Genomic DNA, 25,135 nt, shown 5'->3' with positions numbered 1-25,135 from the left:
TTTTTCTAAAAATATTTTCCTCTGATGATATCCCCCCCCCCCCCCTCCCTCTCTCTCATTCATTCACATTCAGGTGTGTCCATTTTGTGACCTATCTCTGTTGGCTAACCTTGACAGGGATTTAAAATAGGGTACAGATGCTTGAGAGACCCACTGATTTGATTGTGGGTTGGTTGGACTGTGGGTTGAGCTCTGAGGCACATGGGTATGGGAATTATTACACTGTGATATGGATTCCGGTTCTATTGCTTTAGGAGCAATAAACTAGAAAATCACAAATGTTGCCAAAGCCCAGTATATCATGTGGGAATAGAGTACCGCAGGGATGACGTATTTTTGTAGTCGGAACGCGGAAGTCCAGGACTTCCGGGTTCTTCACTGTTTCTGCCTATGAGATTTTTGAACGGGTTTTTGGTGCGATGCTTCAAATAAGGTCTGTGGGCAACGCAAGCTTAATAAAATGCGAACCTGTGTTCAGCGAGATAATCTTCACACATGAGGATCACTTTCATGAGTTTTGAAGCGTAAATGCGAGCCCTAGAAGTAAAAAGCTCATGCTAAGCTATTCCGGAACTACACAGAGTGTCGCATAGGCTTCCACGTCACGTCACCACAGCCAATTCAACCTGTAGTGTTGTTGATGTGTGCGCTGCTGTGCACTGATTACCCCGGGCTGAACCAGGTGAGGGAAAGAGAATTTCCATGTTCGTCCTTTGAAGTGATGACGTTATTGATGTATAATATCCCCGTCGACTCAACAGTGTAGTCTCATTTAGCCGTTTGCTAGCTAGCCGCTCTTTTAACGGCACGTAAAAGCTTCAAAACTCATAAAAGTGGTCCTCATGTGTGAAGATTATCCTGCTGAACACTGGTTCGCGTTTGAATAAGCTTGCGTTAACCACAGACCTCATTTGAAGCATCGTGCCAAAAACCCATTCAAAAATCCCATAGGCAGAAACGGTGAAGAACCCGGAAGTGTTAGCATAGATGTTTTCCGGACTCATTCCTGCGGCTCTCAATATGAAGAGAATGTTAGGGCAAAGTGTTTTGTTATATTCGGGGTAGGTGACAAACCTAGTTTCCTCTACCTGTCCTCTCTGTCCTTCCAGGATCTCCTCTACCCATCAGTCTGGGACACTGTGCAGCAGCACAGACCTCCTCTAGGCTGTTAAACAGACACATCACTGACTTTGGTAATTGCTTCATATGCAGTGTTTAATTGGTTGATTCCATTAAAGATTGAGTGATTGACAGTTGATGAGCCAATCACTGTGCGGTGACTCATCCTGCCCAAAAATGATTAAGTAACTTGAGTGCTTGGAGTTGGTGGGGGATGGTGTGTGTGTGTGTGTGTGTGTGTGTGTGTGTGTGTGTGTGTGTGTGTGTGTGTGTGTGTGTGTGTGTGTGTGTGTGTGTGTGTGTGTGTGTGTGTGTGTGTGTGTGTGTGTGTGTGTGTGTGTGTGTGTGTGTGTGTGTGTGTGTGTGTGTGTGTGTGTGTGTGTGTGTGTGTGTGTGTGTGTACACATAGAGGTCTGCACATTCTGAATGTAAGTGTTGGCTTTGGAAAGAATGGAAAATGAATTGTGACAAGTGTAGAAAATGCCCTGTCAAATTGTCAATCACACCACCACACACAAACATCAGCATTAATCTAAACCAATGGAAAGGTTTGATGAATTCATCAGTATTAATCTAAACCAATGGAAAAGTTTCATGAATTCAAATGCTTTATTTGAGCAACACTGGAGCCGGCAAACGTGACAAGTGAACCCAAAAGGCTCACTCAAACAGTCTGAACAGTTCTATGAAGGCACTGAAAGGGTTAGGGTTAGTGTTCATAAAAGGCTCACTCAAACAGTCTGAACAGTTCTATGAAGGTACTGAAAGTAGCCATAGGGTTCCCACAGATTCCCAATGGTGCCCCCAACTACGAAGGCAAACCTATCCTAAAACAAAGCAATAGTTCCTACCTTTCACCAAAAGTGTAGACAGTTTTTAACAACTGTTCTAGAGTGTGAACCTGTCCAAAAAGTTATGTTATTCAGAAGACCCTTGCTGATTCACTTAGGATACAATCTGGAAGATATTTGGACATATACATTTTGGTTATAATTCACATACTATTGCAAAGTTTGGATTGCAAAGGAAAATAAGCTTTTTGGCTGTCAAGCTTTGTAGAAAATCCAGACAATAAATTTCAGAGCTAAAAATGTCTCCAACTCAATTCATCATTATGTAAATAATGCCTGTAGTGGGGGTGACAGTATTTCAACAGGGACACCATAGCATTTACAGACTGATGAATTCATGTTCATGTGTATTAACACACACACACACACACACACACACACACACACACACACACACACACACACACACACACACACACACACACACACACACACACACACACACACACACACACACACACACACACACACACACACACACACACACACACACACACACACACACACACACACACACACACACACAAGCATAGCCCATGGCCTCAGTGAGGGATGAGGTTGGAAAATAGTTTCCAATTTTTTTTTTATACTTATAACTATATAAGGGTTACATAAAACATAGAAGTGCAACCAAATACCTTAGGAACTAAATAAGGGAAAAACCTTCGCAGGGTAATCAATCATAGATTAAAAGAACAAAATAATATTTTTGTGAATTACTGGTGAACTGCCTGTTAAACCAGGTTGGTGTCCAAACAAAAGCAAAAATTATTATCTAACAGCCTCCCACAGTCAGACTTCACATATCCTCTCTCCAGAAACAAGCAGGGCATTAATGTCCTCAACACACAGAGAGGGGACAAGCAGGGCTTAATGTCCTCAACACACAGAGAGGGACCCTGGACAAGCAGGGCTTAATCCTCAACACACAGAGAGGGACCCTGGACAAGCAGGGCTTAATGTCCTCAACACACAGAGAGGGACCCTGGACAAGCAGGGCTTAATGTCCTCAACACACAGAGAGGGGCCCTGGACAAGCAGGGCTTAATGTCCTCAACACACAGAGAGGGACCGTGGACAAGCAGGGCTTAATGTCCTCAACACACAGAGAGGGACCCTGGACAAGCAGGGCTTAATGTCCTCAACACACAGAGAGGGACCCTGGACAAGCAGGGCTTAATGTCCTCAACACACAGAGCACAAGTCCAGCTCAACAAACAGGCAGCAGCAGCTCTGATAGGAAACCAACCTCAAAATGGAGCATCAGGGTTATTGACTGACGCCTGTAACAGTGGAAAACTAACACCCACAAGGGACAATGGAAAAGTTAAGAGCAGTGCTGTCTTTTCTTTGGTTAAGATTGGTATACCCATCTCTTTTCAAAAATGCTGTGGTCAGATTTTGGGAAAGGATGAGACCAAAAAAGGAAGAGGGCGCAGTTCTACCAACACAAACAGAGATAAAGCTTTCCTGACAGATGGTAGAGTGAGCGAGGCAGCTGGATTCGCGAGATCACGATCACATGAGAAATCCATCTTGCCGCCCTCCAAGGTATTGGTTTAACCAATCAGCGTCAAGAGGCAGCTACGGGCGGGATTTAGGTGTAACGACAGTGAGAAGCGAGCCCGTGATACACAGTGATAGACGGTGATAGACAGGTGGTTCATCCAATCACCTGCTAGGTATTGTTTTTGAAGGCGCCTTCCCTTTTCGAAGCAGTTTCCAAAGGAGGTCCCAGATGGTTCTGTGTAACAAACCATCTGGCAGCGTCACAGGTTAGGAGTGAACAACTGGTTTATCTTCTTCAGTCTTCAGTCAAACATTAGCATTAACAATACTTCAGATACTGGCTACCAATTTCAACCTTGGTCTCAGCTATACAATCTTGCCTGGACTAGACATTTGAATAGAGTTTTGGCTGCTTCTGCTCTGGCATCGTGACATGCAGATTTCCTCAATCGAAAGAACAACTTGTCCAATGAGCGCCGAGGGGAACTAATAATTCGCCAATCAGCATCAATAAACAGTGCAATGGGCGGGACTAATGCCATTGTCAAGTGGTTGTCAAGTGTGCAAAGGAGTAATAACAACAATGGCAGCTGCCATAGAAGATGGAAATAGAGTGTAACGAGTTGACAATTCAATCTGATATCAGGCTACAGTAATATACCAAGGTATCACAATTAATTTGACAATCATGTTTAAAAATACACATAGCACCTTTAACATTAGAGGCTTCTACCACAATGTATGTCATTGGGGAGCTGCGTTTGGAGGACAGACGAGTTGGTATTAAGATAATGTAAAAATCAGACAGTCCTTCCCTGACATAAAACAATTTGCCTCCCTTCCCGGAGCTGACAGGCTGCGTGGCATCCCTCTGTGCCGGACAGTGATGATGACTGTCTCACAGATGTGCAGAGCCCCAATAAGGGAAGAGGAGAAGGAGCAGGGAGAACAGGGGAGAGGTATATTAAGATGGGAGACGCGGGTGGGAGGGGGTGGACTTGCCACTTGGGCTGCTTGTCAGGTACAGCTGCTACAGACTGTGGTTGACTCACATCACTTCTCCTTGATTCAAAGTCAATGGCAGCCGCAGCTCCTTGTCCCCAACACTTAGCACCATGGAGTCGCCGCAGAGACAAACGTACTAAGCTCTACAAACACATCAAGGTCAATGTCTTACTAAATTTGCGTTGCATCACAATGGTCAAAATGCAAAAGAAAAACCCAAAGAAAAACCTGAATTCTTAGGTCGAGTGGGCGTCAGAACAGACAGAGAATGATGATATAGCACAGAATGAAGTCCTAACATAGATATGCAGGGAGGAGGCACAGTGGGCTTGTGGCATATCTCATATATGCGAGAGTGAGGGAAATATCTCTGTCATGCTTGGGAGGCCATGGCTCATTTCCCTAATGCAAATGAAAGCTGCAAGCAAAAAAGGAAGGCAAATGCTGCTGGATGGCTGACAGTGCTGTGTGGAAAATGTTGTGTGACTGGAGCTGGGACTAGCTAGTAGCACAGTCCCCCAGTGTGTGCCACTGAAGGAGTGTGAGGGGGGGACTTCCTTTTCACAAGAGCTTTGGTTTCCAATGGGGTCCTCTCAAAATGTGTGTGAGACCATAGGGCTCTTGTATTTTAGTCAGTAAATGTGTGTGAGTTGTTTTTTTTGCTATTTGTCTTTCATGTCACAAGGGCTTTAGTTTCCTCAGACCAGCGTTGTACTGTAGTATTCAAGGCCAGGACAGTCCTGGACTCATTTTCAGGACTCATGACTTGACTTGGACATGAGCACTGATGACTCAGACTTGGACTTGAATTCGAGCATTCATGCATTTGGACTCAGAAGTTGGAGGGGAGGACTCATCTCGGACTTGTTAATTGATAGACTAATTTGACATAAGATATTGATAGCTATTAATACCGTGACATTCAATTTAGTGCAAGGGCAGGCACGTGTGCTCCACCTACATGTGGATTCACACTCATGTTCAGTAACTCTGGACTTGGACTTGGACTCAGGTAATGGGGACTCGACTGGGACTTTTCTTTGGTGACGGACTTGACTTGGACACTGGGGACTCAAGAATCGACTTGGACATATATAGTGACTTTACTACAGCACCGACTCAGACACACACTGACACTCACAAATGTTGAAGGTAAACTTGTAAACATGTTGAGAATCAGACACCGATGACTAACAATTGTCTCACTGACTGTGTGTGTGTGTGTGTGTGTGTGTGTGTAGGGGGGGGGGGGGGGGGTAAGTGGAGCCTGTGGTTTTAGCCTGCTGGGTATCTGCTAGGGATCTCTGGATAGGTCTGGTTTTAAATAGATATTTGGGTCTGACTATTGACGCAGAGGTGGAGAAGATGCTCAAACAAGGGCTGAGACTCAGATCCTCAGGGTAAAAGCCAGCGAAAGGGCACTTGTAGGCACTTGGCATCCAAGAACTTCATGTAGCTAGCAGCCATCCTCTGGACAGTCATTCTGGAAGTTATGTAAGCTCCTTCTGTTTAAATATACATTTTTGCTGTGAGAGAGAGGAGGCCACAGCTGTGAGTGAGGACAGAATTGGAGCACCTTGTTCCTTTTATACTTCATGCCCAAAGAGGTCCCAGTCCAGTGCCTATGATCTCCAACAGTAGACCCATTTCAGCCTCTGTACTGTGGGGAGATTGTGCTGCAGTAACCTTACACTCGGGATAAGGTGATGGAAGGGAAATCTGGGGCACTGGTTTCCCTACTTGCAAGTTAGTTGGCTGATTCTTCCCCTGCCAACCATGAATGGGCAAATTCATTAAACTTCTGCCCTTACTTCAATAAACCAATGATTCCCCCCAAAGAGGCAAGTCTACAGGGCTTTACAATCATATGTGGCACTGTAAACACTAAAGACATAGGCCTAAATTGGGTTTCCATCCAAAGGTATCGCAAATTTTAATCTAATTTTCAGAAAGTCCACAAAAGAAAATGCGAAATAATGCATCGTTTCCATCCGCTGCTATTATGCGAATTATAGAGCTGTGAATCACATTGTGTTTGAGGCTGTCTGTCTCTACTGATGCTGCTAGACCCGATAGTACATGTGTCGTCTTGGAGGCAAGCAACGACCAAGCTCTATTAAACACATCTACATTATTAATTTAAAGTTTCTTGATGATCTACAAAGCTACATAGACCATAAGATGCAATTTCTGGATTATCAGGTGCCACTCTTGAACTCGGCAAGCATTAGCGTTATAATGTGAGTGGCATTAACATGAATCCCAGTCTTCTGTTTAAACACACCATGGCGGTCTAAAATTGGTACTGCCTATTTACCATTATTTACCTAACTTACAAGTAGCCCTATTTAGTGTAGGCCAGAGCAATCTAGTAAGAGAGTGGCACCAGTGGCGGTCCAAATGCATGACTCATGTAGCCAATGATTGAATAGCCAGGAAGGGGGCTATCGCTACATTTGAATGCATAAAATAAAGCTGATAATATACCATTTGATTCTTTAAACGTCTGACCCTTTCAAAGTACATCACAAACGGTCCATTTTGCTGCAACTTGACAGCGCTGCTTAATCCAGAACCTTACTTTCGGGAACTTTTGTGAGGTAAAAAACTGGTCCATTGGAGTGAATGGAGATATCGCAACTCTTCCATTATACGAAACTGCGTGGTTTTTGAATGGAGGGACGGCTGCATTTATCGCATAACCTTTTATCGTTAACAACTTTTCCACCTCCCCCAAGTGTTTTTCAGATTTTGCAGCATTTTTTCCTCTCAGCTTTTTCATGCGCAAATTCACAATCCGCATATTAACAAGTGGACGGAAACTATATGCTAATGCTGCATAGCCTTATAATAGAGAGCTGCAGGGATGACGTATTTTTGTAGTCAGAATGCGGAAGTCCCGGACTTCCTGGTTCTTCACTGTTTCTGTCTATGGGATTTTTGAATGGGTTTTTGCCGCGATGCTTCTAATAATCTCTCTGGGCAACGCTGGCTTAATCAAACGCGAACCAGAGTTCAGTCGGATAATCTTCACACATGAGGACCACTTTCATGGGTTTTGTAGCGTAAATGCGAGCCCTAGAAGTAAAAAGCTCGAGCTAAGCTAATCCAGAACTACACACTGTCGCATAGGCTTCCACGTCACGTCAGCGCTCAACCTGGACTGTTGTTGGATTTGTGGACTGATTACCCAGGTGAATCAGGTGAGGGAAAGAGAATTTCCGTGTTCGTCCTTTGAAGTGGTGACGTTATTGACGTATATATCCCCATCGACTCAACAGTGTAGTCTCATTTAGCCGTTTGCTAGCTAGCTGCCCTTTTAACGGCACGTAAAAGCTTCAAAACTCATAAAAGTGGTCCTCGTGTGTGAAGATGATATTACTAAACACTGGTTCGCGTTTGATTAAGCATGCGTTGCCCAGAGAGATTATTAGAAGCATCGCGCCAAAAACCCATTCAAAACTCCCATAGGCGAAAACAGTGAAGAACCAGGACTGTTAGCATCGATGATTTCCGGACTCATTCCTCCGGCTCTCTATAGTCTAGATGAGGACAGGACCGCGTATAGTGGTTTGAGGCACCATTATGTAACCAGATGGTCAAAGGTTCAATTCCAACAGAAGCCATGTGTCCTGTCAAAGTGTGCTTGACCAAGACCCTGAAGCTCTACCTGCTTCCTGCTTACTCGCTGTAACAATAAAAGCATCATCAGCGAAATGCCCAAAATGTAAATAAATAATAAATGATGTGCAGAGTAAAGCTTCTGTGCACATGCCCTTGTTTCTGATTCTGTGAGGCACGTTCTCCAGAGTCTCCAACTATTGGGGCCACCTAGTACTTGAAGTCCCAAGGAAAGGGTATTTGGAATTTGACGTATTTCTGGTTGAAACAGGATGTTGGAACAGGACATACAGTAAGCCAGGGTGGTAGGGACTGTTGAAAGGTGGGCGTGTTTCTGTTTGACCACAACAAACATGGAAAGTGACTCAGTGCTTTGTGCATAAATGAGCTGTCACTAATGATGGATACTGCTAAATGAATACATGCCAGCCACTGAGATGCAACCAGGGTATCTTGGATGAACACACAAAAATGCAAAAATGCAAATGGTTTTATAAGGTGGGAAGCGTGGAGGGCCAGCTCTTCATGTAGGCTACACAATGAATTAAACACTAAAAATCACACCCAGGTGTTGAAGTAAGCGGTGCAGGTTTGCGAAATTCGACGGATCCTTCTCCCCACCCCCCTCTCTCTGGCTGTGTGCGTGCATGTTTGTAGGCGTGTTTCAAGCCGCTCTCTCCGTAGCATGCCAATGAAATTGTGTGTGTGTGTCCGTGCGTCCATGCCCAAAAGCATAGCACCACGGTGTTTCGGCGGAAACGCTGGGAATGGCTAAAAAAACCCAATTCTGCTCTGAAAACAGGGCATCATATTTACTTAAATAAATGTGATGCGCGTTATCTAGCTATGTAGCTACAAAAATAAAATGAACTAACACCATAATAAAACTTTGTATGGGGGACAATGGGAGCAGGTCTTGGGGACGCGAGGTTAACACTTGCGTCTCTGTCGACCGGGGGAGGGGCCTATGCTGCAAGGCTGCAGATCTCGTGCGCATAGCGACAACCCATGCTACATCCCATGCTACATCCCATCCACATCCCATGCATCGACTTATATAAGATGGACGCCACTTCACCTCCCGTTTAGTGAAGCCGCTGCATGTTAGATCGCCGCCCTGATGGCTGAATCCAGTATTAGGTCACAAGGCCCGCCTCCCCATGTTAGTGGATGGGAAAATCACAACCGAAATAATCACAGTATACGTCAGATCATTTTTTTCCAAAGGTGGTTTGTATCATTTTAGATAGTCATTATCATGCTAATGCCTGTGCAAGTGGTCATTTTTCTGATCAGTTTGATTTTAAGTAGTTATTTGACATATAAAAAGGGATAAAAATGGATGATTGACAGCTGTGGCAGCCAGTCTCAAGCCGTCATTGGCTGGACAGGCTCTGCACATCATAGATCTATCGTCATAGACAACACACACGGCTTCATGTTATCTAACGCTCCCGGGAAGTTGGGTGGCTCATGTTGGCTGTGCTGGCTACCAGACATCAATGGACCCCAATAAAAAAAACATTGTTTTGAGGAATGAAAACAAATGTTTTGTGCGCGAGGAATTAACGTTGGTTGGGGACTGAAGTAAGTTCAGAAAATATGTGTTTTATGAGTTACTCCAGCTACGTTATAAGTAGGCTACACAATGGTTTTAACATGCAGGCTAGCATTAGCATTAGCGCTAGTCGGCTGTTTTTCATATTACTATAACTTAACAACCGATAACGATAGCTGGAATAACACAATAATAGACACATATTTTCAGAACTGACCAGGTTGTCCAACTGACAGGAAATGTGTTTTATAACGTTAACTCCCGTCCCGGGTATAAGATGAGATGCGGCCTAGTAGTACACAACCACCATTAGCTCATCGCTAACGGGTTAGCATGACATACAAACAGACGTTTTATTTTTTGTAGGCTATTAAAGCAACAAACGTTTTTATATGCATATCTGGGGGAAATGCTTTGACTGTGGGGATGTTCGTTCTTCACAAGCTCCTCTCTTAGTAACGATATACCAGGCAATAGACCAGGCAGCCTGGCTCACGCACTCACTGGGCTAACTAGCCTTGTACCAAGACGCTGATTACATTGCAGTGTAATGTAATCAGCGTCTTGGTACAAGGCTATGGGCTAACGTTAGGTTGGGCTGCCCACACACTGTACCGGGGCGGTACAACAACGTAGCCTCACGGTTAGATATTGTAGCATATCGCTAATACGCCAAGGAACCGGAGAGTTGTAGTTGGTACAGGTTATTTATTCACAGGCTCATTTAGCTCCTAGCAGCTAGCTTCACAGCTAGCTCTACCCACAACAACCGGTCAGCCCGCTCGCATGGCTAGACCTGACATCCGGCACGCGGCCGCTGGTCCCATACATCCCCCTTCCCCCTAGGAACACACCCACCCACATTAGTTCCTAGTTAACACAGAGACCCCACAATACACGTCATTACCTGATTCGCTACATATCCCCCACTCAACTTTAATGTCGCTTCCACGCGACATGCACAACCCACACACATATCCCCCTGTACCAAAACACACCCAACACAACATTTTTCCCATCACCACATCAAAATCTAATTCCCACAAACCCCACAACATTTCAATTCCCCACAATTAGTCCCTTCTTTTTTTCAACACCCCCGTCATAATGTCCAGTTTGCATCAGGTACTCCGTAATGTCTAGTTTTCCATTAGGTACCCCCATAATGTCTAGTTTCCCATTAGGCACTCCATAATGTCTAGTTTTTCATTATTTCCTTCTTTTTCACACATTCATTTAAATTCAACACAATGGCCCGTTACGTTTTCCCTCTTTTCTTTACACACATTTCAATTAAACACAAGCCCCCACATTTTCCTTAACTTTTCTTTTCCCAGCAACTTCTTATTTTTTCATTTAAACCCCATTTCCATCCCCCCTTTCACAGCTTCTGTCCCACCTGAAGCACGCTAGTCCCGCTCAACCCCCAGTGGGGTTAGTCCTCTGCAGTGTAACTCAGCACGGCCCCCCCTCGATGCCCCACAGTCATCACACGCACCGCAGTAGCTTCGCACATCCTCCCTTTGTTTGCCCCAGTAGAAATGTCCACGGATGCGGGTGAGTGTCTCTTCGGGCCCGAAATGACTGGATCCAGGGCCCTTGTGTGCCCCCTTAAGCGCCAACTCTCGCAGGTAACCGGGTACAACCGTCTGCCTCCCTTTCACCCCGTGCTCTGTTCTCTCCAACAGCCCGTCTTCATCCAGCCGCAGGTCGGAAAACATGTTCCACAGTCCTTTCGTGGCACCGGAAAACATGTGAGTCTCCTTCACAGGGGGCCGGCGTCCGGCCGCCACCCACTTCGTACACCGGACCGATATCCGCATCCTCCATCTGTCTGCGTTTCCACTCACCCACGTCGACATCCTTGATGGTCGCTCTGTCGTCCTCCAGATCCACATCTGGACAGTCCTCCTCGTCCTCCTCCACCTCCTGCACTCGGTCGTCCTCCCGCCCCCCTTCCCCAGGGGGCGGCATGTTCAGGACAGCAGGGGGAACACAACCGGCCTCGCTCTCCACCTCGGCTTTCCGCACAGCAACCGTGGGGGGCGCAGTGCAGTTTCTGGCTAAGTGCTCAGGCGAACGGCAAGTCCAGCAGAGTCTCACCTGTCCGCCGCCTGCATGTCTCTCCTCTCCCGCTGTCTTCCAGTCCCCGACAGCTTCTCGACACTCTCTGGCTAAATGCCCCATTCCACCGCATGCCCAGCAGGCTCCCTGCTGTCCCCAGTACCTTTGCTCCGCATACCCGGTCCGTCTCCCGGGACCGCTTCGGCACCACCTCGCCACGTGGCCCGGCTCTCCACATGTCCAACACAGTCTCTTTTGCGGCTCCGCGTGGGGCCCGTGCTCAACTGTGACGCGGTATACAGTGATGTTATTGACGTTTGGTTGCTCCCCTGGAGCGGTGGGAGGGTGACCCATCTGGACTACTGGCCCCCCTGCGAACGTCAGTGTGCTCTTCCCTAGGTCTACTGTGCATTGGTTTAGCGTCAAGTAGTCCTCCCCCAAGATACAGGGCCCCGCCATCTCTACTACCCATACCGGAAAGTTCACTGTCTGTCCCCCCACAGTTATCATCACGGACCCCTTCCCCTCATCGGCATCAACTCACCGGATACTGTCCTCAGCAGCCGGTCCGCTGGCTGCTCCAGAAGCGCTCCCTCTGGCATCATGTTGTAGTTCACCAGCGTTGCCGTACACCCCGTGTCCACCAGGGCGACACAGGGCTTCCCTTGCAGGCGGACCTGAACATGGCAGCCGTTCATCGTGTGCGGCCCGTTCTGCATGTTGACAGCGCCGGCGATGTCGTCTGCTTCGGGGGAAGGCGACGCCCCACCTCCCCGTCTGTACCTCCCCGTCAAAACTGCTGCTGTCACTCCCATCCTGAAGAAACCTGGTCTTGACCCATCCTGCCTCAATCACTACCGGCCTATCTCCAACCTCCCCTTCCTCTCAAAAACCCTGGAACGCATAGTAGCCACCCAACTTCAACACCACCTGCACTCCAATGACCTATTCGAACCCCTCCAATCTGGTTTCCGCCCCCTCCACAGCACTGAAACAGCACTCCTTAAAGTCTTCAACGACCTCCTCACCTCTGCCGACTCCGGATCCCTCACCATCCTCATCCTCCTCGACCTGAGTGCAGCCTTCGATACCGTGAACCATAACATCCTGCTCTCCAGATTGGAAGATCTCGGTATCGAAGGTACTGCACTCAGGTGGATTCACTCCTACCTCTCCAACCGTTCTCAGTTAATTTCCCTACACAACCACTCCTCTGCTCCCTCTATAGTTTCACACGGTGTCCCCCAAGGTTCTGTACTCGGTCCATTTCTGTTCATCACTTACATCCTCCCCCTCGGTCAGATCCTCCGTCACTTCAACCTGGACTTCCACTGTTATGCCGACGACACTCAGATCTACCTCAGCACCACCTCCCCCCACAACCCACCCCTCTCCCACATCAACTCCTGCCTGTCTGCCATTAAATCCTGGATGCAAGAAAACTTTCTACAACTCAACAGTAATAAAACAGAACTTCTCCTCATCGGCTCCAAGTCCACTCTCTCCAAAACCAACAACCCCACCCTCACCATCGACAACACCACTGTTTCCCCTTCCTCCCAGGCACGCAATCTTGGTGTCATCATCGACCCCACCCTTTCCCTTGAACCCCACATCCGTCAAATTGTCAAATCCTCCTTCTACCACCTCCGTAACATTGCCAAAATTCGCCCCTCCCTCTCACACTCCACTGCTGAAACTCTCATTCACGCCTTCATCTCCTCCCGCCTGGACTACTGCAACTCACTCCTTCACGGCATCAACTCCACCCTCATCAACAGACTCCAACTGGTTCAGAATGCAGCAGCTCGACTTCTCACCCACACCAAATCCTGGCACCACATCACCCCTGTCCTCAAAGAACTCCACTGGCTTCCCATCCCCTACCGCATCAACTACAAAATCCTGGTCATCACCTACAAAGCCCTTCATAAACTGGCCCCCCCTTACCTCACAGACCTCCTCTCCCCCTACCAACCCTCCCGGTCCCTCAGATCCTCCTCAGCCGACCTCCTTTCCACCCCCAAGTCCAAACTCCGCAGCTTTGGGGACAGAGCTTTCTCTCGGGCAGCTCCCAGACTCTGGAACGCCCTCCCCCAATAAATCAGAACATCAGAGTCCCTCACAGTCTTCCACTCCCGCCTCAAAACCCATCTCTTTTCCACCGCCTTCTCTTAGTCCCTCTGCTCCTTCCCCCCATCCTTGCTTGTGTGCTGTCTCTGTCTACTGTCTTGTCCCACCACTATCGCCCCCCCCCCCCCACATAGTACTCAGTGTTTAGTGTAATCTCTGTCGTTATATGTTCACTAACGTCTCCCCCCGCCCCCCCCCCCAGTGTTTAGTTTTGTTTAGCCTACTGTAAAGCGTCTTTGAGCCCTGGAAAAGCGCTATATAAGTCCCATCTATTATTATTATTATTATTACCGCTGGGCCCCCTCCAACGGTGACGTGGCCATAGGGAATCTGACGTAGGGGGCCCGTCTCGCCCCTCTTAGACGGGCCCCGTGCCGTTTCCCTGGTTCCACGCTCCTCCGCGGCACTCTCTGGCCCGATGCCCGGGGCGTCCACAGGTCCAGCAGCGCATGGCCCCGGGCCCCCTGGCCCCGGTATTGTCTCGTGGGGTGGGCTGCAGGGGCGCGCTTCGGAGCAGTTGTTCTTTTAACTGGCGCACCGCCTCAGCTAGCTCTTTCACCATGTTGCCTTGCTCTGCCAAGGCCGTCTTCCACGCTGGCTCTTCTTGTAGCTGGCTCTCCGCTGCCATTCTCACCACTGGGGCGGCCTCCATTATGCCGCTGCTCTTGTCCCAGCCTTCTACTGTCTCTATCTCCAGCGCCAACTCCAGCGCTGCTCCCAGTGTTTTCGGATGTCCCAGCGTTACCTTCTGGCTTAGACTCCGTGGCTCGATGGCCTGGACAAAGTAGCTTAGGGCTAACCCATCCAGCGCCTCCGTCGGTAGCTGGCTGTATGCGCGCCGGCTGAGAGTCTCAATGTCCGTTGCCAGTGCACGCAGCGACTCACCCTGCCGTCTGCGTCTGTTACACAGTTCCGCGGCTACGATGGCCTGCTCTTCACACCGGCCGAAGCGTCTCCGCAGGGCCCCCACCACCACATCCAAGTCCTTTGTATCAGCTATTGCCGACACGCACGCCGTAGCCTCGCCCTCGAGGGACATCACGAGATGGCTGGCTCTCTCCCTTCTCGTCCAGCCATTCCATTCTGCAGCCTCCTCAAACTGCTTGCAGTATGCCTCCCACTCGCCTTTACCGTTGTATTTCGGCACGAGCACGTCCTTCCTGGTTCTGCGGGCGCCATCCCCCGCTGTCGCGTGCCGTGCTTCAGCCTCGTCACTCCCCGCCTGTCTGCCAGCGGGGCCCGGCTCGGCTTCGCTCTCCTCCCGCCCGAGGTTCTCCCTCATCCGTCTGTGTTCCTCTTTCATCCGTCTGTATCCCCCCTATTCTCCGGAAACACCGAGGCTTCAGCCTCTTCCATCTCCCTCTTCATCTTTAGCTGCTCCATTCCGCACTTTATTCGCTCGCGCCCAAAGCTGTCGGCTCCAACTTTCTCCGTCGTTCCTCCTCACTCTCTCCTCTCCCGGCCGAATCAGAGGCGTTACCGCTTCACTTGCTGACACCAATGTAGCGTATCTCTAATACGCCAAGGAACCGGAGAGTTGTAGTTGGTACAGGTTCTTTATTCACAGGCTCATTTAGCTCCTAGCAGCTAGCTTCACAGCTAGCTCTACCCACAACAACCGGTCAGCTCACTCGCATGGCTAGACCTGACATCCGGCACGCGGCCGCTGGTCCCATACATCCCCCTTCCCCCTAGGAACACACCCACCCACATTAGTTCCTAGTTAACACAGAGACCCCACAATACACGTCATTACCTGATTCGCTACAATATGTTAAACCAACATTTGCGCCAAAAGAAATGTAATCATAAAATTAATCAAAATGCCACGGAAACATTAGGCTAGCTTAGTCAACACAGCAATCCCCCCCAGTGAGGCTAAAGGTGAGTGAGTGGCCTGCCTCCACTTCCGGCCCGGGCTGAGAGCACTCAGCAGCAGTCAGCAGCCCGGAGGTCTAAAATCTCCGACAACCAAAATCAGATTTTCGTACAGGCGTCATTTTGATAAACTGATCTCATAGTGGGACTCTTCCTGGTTACTTTTGGCGAGACAAAAAATATTACAACTTAAAGTGTAATATTTACAGAGCTAGACTGTATATAAATACACAACGCACTGTGCGCATTCTAGAAACAGCAGCTCTACATAAGAAAGTTCAGAGGGGCGTGGAGCTCTCACAGGTTCTCAATCAAGGGCGCTACTGCGCAGACTCTGGTTCAGTGATCTGGCCGGATTTTGGCTTCAAAAGAACATACAGGGAGGAGATAGGGACACTCCCTCCATTCATATTATATCTCAATGATCCCATGCTACATCCCCTGCTACATCTGATCCACAATCCATGCTAGCTCAGCTGCAAGCAAAGAGAGAAGTTCCCCACAGGGAGCAATATAGCTAGCACCACATTACATCATAACTACAATCTATCCGAGTTTACCACTTCACTGGAAGAGAGAGAGGGGGGAAATGTGCCATGAAAAGGCATGATGAGGATGTGGGGAGCGGAAGCCTGTGGTCGCTCAGGTAAGCGCAACCAATAGGAGCGCAGGGGGGCGTGGTCAGCAACAGGGAGGCGGTCCTCGCGCACCGCCACAGCGCAGTGAGCACGAGCACACCTTCAGATGGAGCTTGTGGAGTAATTCAGTCTGACCTACCGGACCTACCGAGCCGAGCTGAGCCGAGCCACAGCAGCGTGTCTGCCTCTCACACGGACCCGCCCGGAGGTTTAGCGTCGGGGGGACAGGTAACAAACCAGCCCCACCTCGCCCCAGCCCAGCCGTCTGACCTGAACGTCCTTCGGTGGAAATTACTGCTGTTTACCCCCCCGCCGACACACCACCCCATTGCCCTACACTTGAATTGATGTTCCTCACAACTACATGCATTTCGATCTGATCATCTATTAAGCCCAGTCCGCCAAGATGGAGAATGCGCACACTAAATCGGCGACTGAAGTTCTAGGCAACTTCAGTGTGAACGAAAACACCGGGCTTACGCTGGAGCAAGTGAGAAGCAATTTCGAGAAATATGGACCGAACGGTGAGTAGTGCTGTTTTGATCATCTCTACTGCTTCAATTTCAGGTTAAAGCCGATGCGCACACATCGATGCCAGGGAAAAGAAGCATCATTTATAGTTTCCTTATCTTTTGAGCTATCGCAAATAGTGCGTTGACAAAACAATCACATTCCCTCTGCCGCACAGTCAGTGGAAATGTCTTGCAACAAGATGATGCATAGTCTGTGGTGAAATCATTCAGCGCACTTCACACTGGTTAAAGATGCAGAGAGACCAATAGGCTAGCCTACAAATTAATCAACTATCAACTAATAGGAATAATTGATGGTGAATGACTTTTATGCCCTCTCTTAGCTCGTATTTCTGCTCTCTGTCATGTAAACACTGCTTTGGAAGGCAGTCACTTGATAATATGCAATTCGACTTCTGAAATCTGAATTCCCAGAGACTATATTTCTACTAGTGGAGCCTCATGTGCTGCACTGCATCTGAAGACAGGCATAACATGCACGGCCATCCCTGCCTGGCTGGCTGTCATGTGGGGATCAGGAAGTGCAGTGCAGGATATAGCCTACTGTAGTCTAGTGGAAGAAGAATATAAAAAAACACGGAGAGAAAGAACTTGAACAACCTGTTTTCACATGCAACAGTTGTGCTCTGCAATGGACAAATACTTCTCAGTTCAAATTACATGATCTAAGGGAAGTGTATTTACAGTGATACAAAACACACACACAATTTGATCATTCTGTTACAATCAGTCCTCTGCTGTCAAACCAGCAACACTAAAGTGTGGCTCAATGCACAGCTCTTGCATTGCTATCATTTAGTGTGTTGTATTGGCTGAAATGTAGCCATGTCGTGGATTAGCCTATATCATGTTGAGCCACATAACGTCTGTGGCTCAACATGTTATAATATATTCTGTGACAAGCTTATTATTTATATAGCCCTTTGCACATACCATACACATCACATACATCCAATACAGACTGCAGGGCCCTGCTAAGTCCTGCCCATCTTTTCATTTCATTTGTTTGATGAATACTCTGTGTTGAACTTGGACCTGACATCACCACCTTTCCCTCCTGGCCTGTCATTTGCATGTGTGGCCAAGCTGTGGAGCAGAGCGCGGCATATTGTGCCAGTCAAACAGTAGCCCTTTTGTTGCGGAGCAGCCACTCTACCCAGGGGCTTGTGATGACTTCATGGAAAAAGCAACGTCTTGCCACAGATAGCATCTCTTTCGCTCTTAGCGGTGAACTTCCTGCCTGTGTGAGCGCACACAGATAAATGTCGCGGGGAGGGAATACCCTTTCCTTTTTCGGGGGTGGGGGGGGGGGGGGGGGGCTGATTGGAGGGTTATCCGTTGTAGCTGCTCCTCCGTGGGCCAAAAAGAGAAATAAAACCTTAAGACGTCTGCTGTTTGTTGACTATTTTAGTACATGTCATTGCTGCTGTGCTGAGTGATGTATGGCTGCAGAATGGCTCCCCCTGCCCCCTTCCTCCTCAGAAACCACAGACTTTGTAGTCTACTGCAAGGACTCAGTCTTGCTGTTTGCCAGCCAGCAGCATGTGTTTGCGGGAGGCGTGATCACCCCTGCTCTCTCCGACGCGCCTCCACTGTAGTGTTTCACTTGGAGGCACGGTTAGCCGGGTTCCTGGCAGCGTTATTAGATCAACATTGTCCACAAATATGATCTCCCCTCCTCCGTGGTCTCGACCGGGTCAACAGAGGTTCAGTGTTCGTCACAGTCTGGACACGATAGGCTAAACAGAAGGTCGGAGCGACATCATCCATCCACTGTAATTTCACCACCTTTATACAGGAACTCCCAGGCGACCACAGGAGGAGGCACCAGCATTCCAGGGGATGATGTGACACGCTGCTCCCAGACACAACACTCCTCCATGGGACTGGGGGATGGGGGGGGGGGGGGCGGTGCAATTACACACTCTGCCTGCCTCTGGGGCTCTGGACGGAGGAGGGAGTTTAACCAATGGGAGCAGATGTGGTGAGGGTCCAGAGTAGAGGCTGACATTTTCCCGTGCGATTCCCACAGGATTGGGAGTAAATTCACGATTAATCACAGGATTGGGACGGGGGAAAAAGTCAATGGGAGTGGGCGGGAGCGGAAATCATGACAACAACAATACAATCAGTTTTTATATGTAAATATGGCCAAATGGTGTGAATTACCACACTGCAAACTGCAGTAGAACACAAAGTAATCTAAAAAGGATAGGGAGAACATTAAATCAAAATCATTGCATTGCCTAGAGACTAAAACATAAAAGAAAGAAATATAAAAATGGGAGCGGGACGGGAGGAGTGGGACTGGACAGGATTTAAATTTTTTTACCCCGGCCCTGGGATTGGGACGGGACGGGATGGGAATATTTTTGTGGGACTGCAGTGTTTCAGTGTTTCCCCTATAATTTATTTCAGGCCTGGAGGGCCTTCAAAACCTAAACCGACGACAGGGGGGACCCTCGCTGGCGACCGAAATTAGTAAAAAAAAAAATCAGGCCTGGCGGGGGCGTCGTTGGCCTGGCAGGCCTGTACAATTGGAGGGGAAACACTGGAGTGGGATGGGATGGGAGTGAAAAACCACTCCCGTGTCACCCTCTAGTCTGGAGAGTGGAGGGGAAGAGAGGGTGGGCAGCTAGTACTGCGTATGGCTTCCAGAAACATGGTGGTTCTTTTCTGGGTTTCAACTTAGATGTCTCCACGACGGGGGGAAATCTTTATTAAAAGATAATGAGAGTCTGTCTTGCCTCATTCGCCCTATACAGTAGATACGTGAAAATGTAGTGGAACATTGGCTCCGAGGTCAGATTCCTGGTCAAAAATGACCAGACGAAGATCCACCTCGGATCAAAACGTTGAGGCATTAATAAAGAAGTCTAACTATACCTTGGTGTGCGGGCTCATGGATAACCATGTACTGCATCTAACCTAGCCCCCCCAGTTGATGTGCGTATAGATCATTTCTACTACATGGTTATGGGCTGTTATCAATAATCGTGGCAACATGTGTTAACACATTCACTGCCAGCCGTTTTTTCAATACTGTAGGTAGCTTCTGCCAAAGGTTTTTTTTGAGGATTCTGGCTCATCTTTCAAGAGCCGAGGATTCTTTTCTGCTAAGATTTTGTGAACACAAATTATCTCAAAAGAACTAATAGAATGTGTGCTTTCTCTGTCTAAAAGAGTTAGTTTGTAGAGTTAGTAGTTATGTAGGCATTAGCAGTAGAATACAGCATGGTTTCAGCGTCTGAAAATTTAAGCTGAGATAACCATTTATTTTTGGCGTAAGACGTCAGACATCTAAACAATAGTTTTGAACAGTAATTTCCTCCATAGCAGCAGGAAACCCCCCTCTCCTTCAAACTCCTCCCTCCGTGGGTGTGTCTCTGGTGGCTTTGCAGCGTTTGTCACAAGCGAGGCTCTGCCTGTCTGTGCTGCTTGGCTGCTGGCGGCTGCTCTTTGGGCGAGTCTGCATGGGGCTCGTTCGTTTCGGTTGTGAGCTCAGCTGGAATGAAGCTGCGTGCGATTGTGGGCTTTCTGCCGTTGTTTCAAAGTGTGTTGCACGCATAATCTATTATGCAAATTTGCAATCCCCCACCGCCAGCTCCCAGCGCGATAATGCGCGAAAGCGAAAGCGTTTTCGCCAATCCATTTTACAGTATGAGAATGGTTTCCTCGCGCGTTCCCCTGCAGTTTTGGCTCGGCTTTTTCTAGTCTGGAGAGCACTGTCGCCACTTAGTGGGTCGGTGGAATGGGTTGTACACGTTCGGTGGCTCCCATATTTATTTATTATTTATTTTATATATATATATTTTTTTTGACGAGTTGAGTCGTCATTGGCAGTCAACCGTTGGTTTCTGCTTGACGAGTTGACTCGCCAATGGCAGTGAACGTGTTAAAAGCTGAGGGTTTCCATGCGGTTTCCCAGTAATGTTTATTTTTTAATCGTTATTTATACAGGGTGAGTCTCAATGAGAGCAATGCTCTCTTTTTCAGGAGCGCCCTGTTCACATTTACACACATTCATACCTGGAAGCTGACCAGTACAACCACAGTCTGATCTGTTGGCCACTGAGCAGCTCCACTGGAGCAGTTGGGGTTAGGGGCCTTGCTCAAGGGCACCTCAGTGGTGGTAATGAGGGATGCGCAAGCGCTGCTTTTTCACTTTGCCCACCCAGATTTATCCTGCCGGTCCCGGGGATTGAACCACCGGCCTTCCAGTCACAAGCTCGCTTCTCTAACCATTGGGCCACCACTGCCCCTGTCATGATCATAAACTTACTGTTACTTATTCTTACTGTTAAGCACTTTAAATTGTATTTTATGTATGAAAGGTGCTATACGGCTTAAAAGCAGTGTGATTCATGTGATTTTGCACGGATGTCTTGATGACTTTCACTGAGCTGGTGCAATCACAAAGTGTGTAGTAAAGGAAGTGGCAGGCTCCCTGTGCTCTGTGTGTGGGTGCAGAAAGAATGTCTGTGCTGCTTCGTGAGTATCCGTGTGAGTGTCCTGTACTCTCACAATCCCGATTGAAGGCGCACTCTGTCCTTGTTTACAAAGCCTCAGTACAGAGTTTGTGTTGAGAAAGCCTCAGTACAGAGTTTTGGTTTAGAAAGCCTCAGTACAGAGTTTGTGTTTAGATAGCCTCAGTACAGAGTTTGTGTTTAGAAGGCCTCAGTACAGAGTTTGTGTTTAGAAAGCCTCAGTACAGAGTTTGTGTTTAGAAAGCCTCAGTACAGAGTTTGTGTTTAGAAAGCCTCAGTACAGAGTTTTGGTTTAGAAAGCCTCAGTACAGAGTTTGGGTTTAGAAAGCCTCAGTACAGAGTTTGTGTTGAGAAAGCCTCAGTACAGAGTTTGGGTTTAGAAAGCCTCAGTACAGAGTTTTGGTTTAGAAAGCCTCAGTACAGAGTTTGTGTTTAGAAAGCCTCAGTACAGAGTTTGTGTTTAGAAAGCCTCAGTATAGAGTTTGTGTTGAGAAAGCCTCAGTACAGAGTTTGTGTTTAGAAAGCCTCAGTACAGAGTTTGTGTTTAGAAAGCCTCAGTACAGAGTTTGGGTTTAGAAAGCCTCAGTACAGAGTTTGTGTTTAGAAAGCCTCAGTACAGAGTTTGTGTTTAGAAAGCCTCAGTACAGAGTAGGGATGTCAACGGTTAACCGTTAATCGATTAACCGTCGCTAACGTCGTTGTTCGGTTATTGCTGTCGGTCTATCAGTTAATATTATTTTTTTTTTTTTTTTTTTTTTTTTTTTTTTTTTTTTTGGTCTATTTACTCAATGAGCTCATGCCCAAACAAGGCGTGTCTATTTAGATGCTGAAATGTTAATGCTTTTTGTGTTACAAATTCTAACACAAAAAGAATTTGTGTTGAAATGTTGATGCTTTTTGTTAATGCTTGTTAATGCTTTTTGTGTTAGAAATTCTAACACAAAAAGCATTAACATTTCAGCATCTAAATAGACACGCCTTGTTTGGGCATGAGTTCATTGAGTGAATAGACAAAAAAAAAAAAAAAAAAAAAAAAAAAATTTATATTAAAAAATTATGAATTAACCGATAGGTTAATCGATTATTAGCGTCGGTTAATCGAAAGTGAAATTAACCGAAAATTGACATCCCTAGTACAGAGTTTGTGTTTAGAAAGCCTCAGTACAGAGTTTGTGTTTAGAAAGCCTCAGTACAGAGTTTGTGTTTAGAAAGCCTCAGTACAGAGTTTGGGTTTAGAAAGCCTCAGTACCGAGTTTGGGTTTAGAAAGCCTCAGTACAGAGTTTTGGGTTAGAAAGCTTCAGTACAGAGTTTTGGTTTAGAAAGCCTCAGTACAGAGTTTGGGTTTAGAAAGCCTCAGTACAGAGTTTGGGTTTAGAAAGCCTCAGTACAGAGTTTGGGTTTAGAAAGCCTCAGTACAGAGTTTTGGTTTAGAAAGCCTCAGTACAGAGTTTGTGTTTAGAAAGCCTCAGTACAGAGTTTTGGTTTAGAAAGCCTCAGTACAGAGTTTGTGTTTAGAAAGCCTCAGTACAGAGTTTGGGTTTAGAAAGCCTCAGTACCGAGTTTGGGTTTAGAAAGCCTCAGTACAGAGTTTTGGGTTAGAAAGCTTCAGTACAGAGTTTTGGTTTAGAAAGCCTCAGTACAGAGTTTTGGTTTAGAAAGCCTCAGTACAGAGTTTGGGTTTAGAAAGCCTCAGTACAGAGTTTTGGTTTAGAAAGCCTCAGTACAGAGTTTTGGTTTAGAAAGCCTCAGTACAGAGTTTTGGTTTAGATAGCCTCAGTACAGAGTTTGGGTTTAGAAAGCCTCAGTACAGAGTTTGGGTTTAGAAAGCCTCAGTACAGAGTTTGGGTTTAGAAAGCCTCAGTACAGAGTTTGGGTTTAGAAAGCCTCAGTACAGAGTTTTGGTTTAGAAAGCCTCAGTACAGAGTTTTGGTTTAGATAGCCTCAGTACAGAGTTTGGGTTTAGAAAGCCTCAGTACAGAGCTTGGGTTTAGAAAGCCTCAGTACAGAGTTTGGATTTAGAAAGCCTCAGTACAGAGTTTGGGTTTAGAAAGCCTCAGTACAGAGTTTGGGTTTAGATAGCCTCAGTACAGAGTTTGTGTTTAGAAAGCCTCAGTACAGAGTTTGGGTTTAGAAAGCCTCAGTACAGAGTTTGGGTTTAGAAAGCCTCAGTACAGAGTTTGGGTTTAGAAAGCCTCAGTACAGAGTTTGGGTTTAGAAAGCCTCATTACAGAGTTTGTGTTTAGAAAGCCTCAGTACAGAGTTTGGGTTTAGAAAGCCTCAGTACAGAGTTTGGGTTTAGAAAGCCTCAGTACAGAGTTTGGGTTTAGAAAGCCTCAGTACAGAGTTTGGGTTTTGAAGCCTTAGTACAGAGTTTGTGTTTAGAAAGCCTCAGTACAGAGTTTGGGTTTAGAAAGCCTCAGTACAGAGTTTGAGTGGGCATATTGACACATTGTTGCTAGATTCCTATTGAGGATCTTTATTTTTTATGTATTATGTTCATTATTACATTAATTTAGCAGAATCTTTTATCCAGAGCGACTTACAATTGTATATTTTGTCAACAATAGTGCAATCAATTGTGCATCTTTATGGGCTCTTCTTCACAGATTCATTTTCACATACTTCATTTATTGATTTATCTTCTTATATAACTTATATAAGAGATGTTGGTGCTTGAAACAAATCATACAAACCGCACCTTCAAAGCTATTTGTAAGATTTTCCAGAATTAAGAGATCTCATTAATCAAAGATTATGAAATTAATCATAATCCATTGCTGCTCCTCACTGGAGACCTTTCCAAATCTGCCGTTCAGTAATGTAGCTTGATGCTTTCACCATTGTGCAAGTTAGACAACCTACCAATGCATGTTATCTCACCATCGTTATGAAATGTCTATCAGAGAATACAGATGATTTCTGCATTGTCCATTCTGAGTATTGAGTAAATACCAGTGGCCAACCCCCCCGGCTTTCCTCTGATGACGCGGAAGTGAATTGAAAAGCTGTAGTTCCTTGAATGGCCACTATCGGGGGCGGTAGACATTCCCCCCATGTTAAAATGCCCAATTTTGTAACGGGATTAAACATCTTTCCAGTCAGGGGCAAAACACGGTTTTGGTCTATATAGCTATAGCTAAAGTCAATATTTCCGACTAAATGAATAATCCACTAATATTCCTGTTTACATGGAGCCGTAGCTCGCCCTCCCCGACGAGAGAGAGAGAGAGAGAGAGAGAGAGAGAGAGAGAGAGAGAGAGAGAGAGAGAGAGAGAGAGAGAGAGAGAGAGAGAGAGAGAGAGAGAGAGAGAGAGAGAGAGAGAGAGAGAGAGAGAGAGAGAGAGAGAGAGAGAGAGAGAGAGAGAGAGAGAGAGAGAGAGAGAGAGACTTGGCATTGCGTATTTGCACATATCCAAAAACCTGATTATAAAGGTTTTTCATATTAAAAGTAGGCTGTTAGGCCAGAGTCACTCTCTTTAAATTACTCTGGGTTTAATAGGCATGTTTCTCTTCTCCTTCCAATCAAAAATGTGGGATTTTCTTTTCGCTTGCCAGAGAGACGATGGATTATTATGATTATATTGTTTCTTCTAGTACACATCAGCTGACTGCAAACAGGCAAGATGCGTCGCAAACTGCGGTAAAACACTGATTGAGACGTATATTCCGAATGTGCTGTATACATGATCAAAGAATGCTCCTAAAACCCGAATAATACTGGAATATCCCACATGTCTT

At 46.8% G+C, this 25,135-nt stretch overlaps 1 protein-coding gene across 1 annotated transcript in view; it reads left to right on the top strand.

Annotated features, from left to right (window-relative positions):
- The first annotated feature begins 16,502 nt into the window (after positions 1–16,502).
- Positions 16,503–25,135, top strand: part of atp2a3 (ATPase sarcoplasmic/endoplasmic reticulum Ca2+ transporting 3) — a 99,199-nt gene continuing 90,566 nt past the window's right edge. Inside the window, exon 1 of the mRNA XM_083642864.1 lies at positions 16,503–16,900. Within this exon, the coding sequence (XP_083498990.1) occupies positions 16,783–16,900 (118 nt within the window). The 5' untranslated portion in view covers positions 16,503–16,782. The remainder of the gene's footprint in view (positions 16,901–25,135) is intronic.

Source organism: Poromitra crassiceps (assembly GCF_964638095.1).
Source record: "Poromitra crassiceps genome assembly, chromosome: 1".
Taxonomy (NCBI): domain Eukaryota; kingdom Metazoa; phylum Chordata; class Actinopteri; order Beryciformes; family Melamphaidae; genus Poromitra; species Poromitra crassiceps.
This window is presented reverse-complemented; position numbering and strand designations above follow the sequence as displayed.